The sequence below is a fragment of the Austrofundulus limnaeus genome, unplaced genomic scaffold (genome assembly GCF_001266775.1).
Source record: "Austrofundulus limnaeus strain Quisiro unplaced genomic scaffold, Austrofundulus_limnaeus-1.0 Scaffold2227, whole genome shotgun sequence".
In the NCBI taxonomy this organism is placed as follows: Eukaryota; Metazoa; Chordata; class Actinopteri; order Cyprinodontiformes; family Rivulidae; genus Austrofundulus; species Austrofundulus limnaeus.
Window position 1 is genome coordinate 12,658 of NW_013954629.1, and position 1,764 is coordinate 14,421.

General features: G+C 39.5%; 1 protein-coding gene across 1 annotated transcript in view; it reads left to right on the plus strand.

The window, feature by feature from the left end:
- Window positions 1–1,764, plus strand: part of LOC106537284 (protein delta homolog 2) — a gene marked incomplete at its 3' end in the record, with an annotated part of 19,550 nt that overhangs the window by 4,012 nt on the left and 13,774 nt on the right. The window contains 1 exon segment of the mRNA XM_014034671.1: window positions 1,227–1,328. Within this exon segment, the coding sequence (XP_013890125.1) occupies window positions 1,250–1,328 (79 nt within the window).

Here is a 1,764-nt window from a genome sequence, read left to right on the forward strand (position 1 = left end):
CTTACTTACTTACTTACTTACTTACTTACTTACTTACTTACTTACTTACTTACTTACTTACTTACTTACTTATATAAAAGCACTTAGAAGAAAACTAACTTCCTGATTATTACTCCTATTCAAACTTGCTAACGCCCCTAATTTACAGTAGATGTGATTCCGCTCAACTGCAGTTTGCAGCCGTTCGTTTGCACCCTTATTTTTAACAGCGTCCGCTCCACTCTGGTAAAGCACAGATGAGGTCCGAGAAGTGTGATCAGGAAATGCTAGATCATGCAATAAATCCAATGATAAATGTGGCAGTCAGAGCAAAATACTTCATTCTGTGGAAGACAGATTCCAAACACAGCTGAAACTGCAACGCTGTTTTCCTTTTGAAACTACCAATTTCAGAATAAAATCCATGTGTGTATAAAATGTCCTGATGCATCGCAGGAATCGAGGTAGAAAAATCAAAAAGAAAAAATAAGTTGGTCCTCTCGACATGTTCTTCTTTAATGAAACGTTTCGTCTCTCCCCCAAGAGACTTAGTAAATTAGTAAATTCATCTGATGTGACTGTTTATGAGAACATGCAGTGTCAGCAGTCAGCCTCACATCAACCTGTTCCTGTGGGCCACAAAACTGGACCCAACCAGACCCTGATGGACCCGGTGTTTCCCTGTGGAGGACAACCTGTGCTGGTTAAGTCTGTTATCAGTTCCTCCCTTCTACAGCTGCTGGGAGCAGAGAAGAAGACCACAGGAACAGGAAGTATCAGCCAAATAAGGATGGCAGTGATGAGCCAGTCAGCTGACCAGGAAGAGGGAGGAGCCTCATGAAGAGAACATGTATCAACATGTCTTTGTTTGCTTGTAAAATGATTCTGTCTCTTCATTTTTTACATAAAAGAGGAGGTGTTTGTAACAATATATCCTGTACATAATCATGAAATGATGTCATCTGTACTTAGTTCCTTGGCTACAGTAGATACAGGACTATTGTCTCGTTGTCCATACTTTGTGCGTTATGGCTGATAATATACTAACTACAGACAACTATTAGGTAGAACATTACTTCAAATTTGACAAGACTATCCCTTTAACCTCTAATGAATGATTTAAATTCAGGTTCTGGATCTGATCCCGGACCAGCAGTTGTCTCAGCTTTCATGCTCCACCTGAGTTTGTGTCGAACTGATCAAATGTCTGCAGGTCTGTGCCTCACCACCTCCATCTTCTGTTTCAGACCTTCATCCACCTGCAGACACCATGTCTGCGCTCCAGACTGCTGTTCTGCTGCTGCTGCTCAGCTGTTTCAGTCTCATTGCCCCGCCCTGCACAGGTGGAGGTAGGCCACGTGATCCAGACACAGCACTCTCTTGCTTTAAGGCTCAGAAAGTATCAGTAAATAACTGGTTACCAGTTTACTGTCAGGGTCTCTTCTTTCTGTTGTTCTTTGCTTTGGCAGCCCACCGACAGCCAAAAAAATGTTAACGTTGACAAGAAATGTGAAAATATGACATAATGTAATGTAATTATGTGTTACTGTAAAACATTTGTTTACAATAGTTAAACACTAACTGTTATTAGGAACAAGGACAGAATGGATGTAGGCTTTTTTATAGCATGAAACTGATATTTAAACATAAAACAGTATTTGGTTTATGCTAATCTGAATCAGTAACAACTGAAATTCAGTGTATTTTGTAAATATTTTTTGACAGTTTTGTAGAAATGAACACAAGTGTAAAATACATGCTTTTTTATTTAAATACCAACTAATG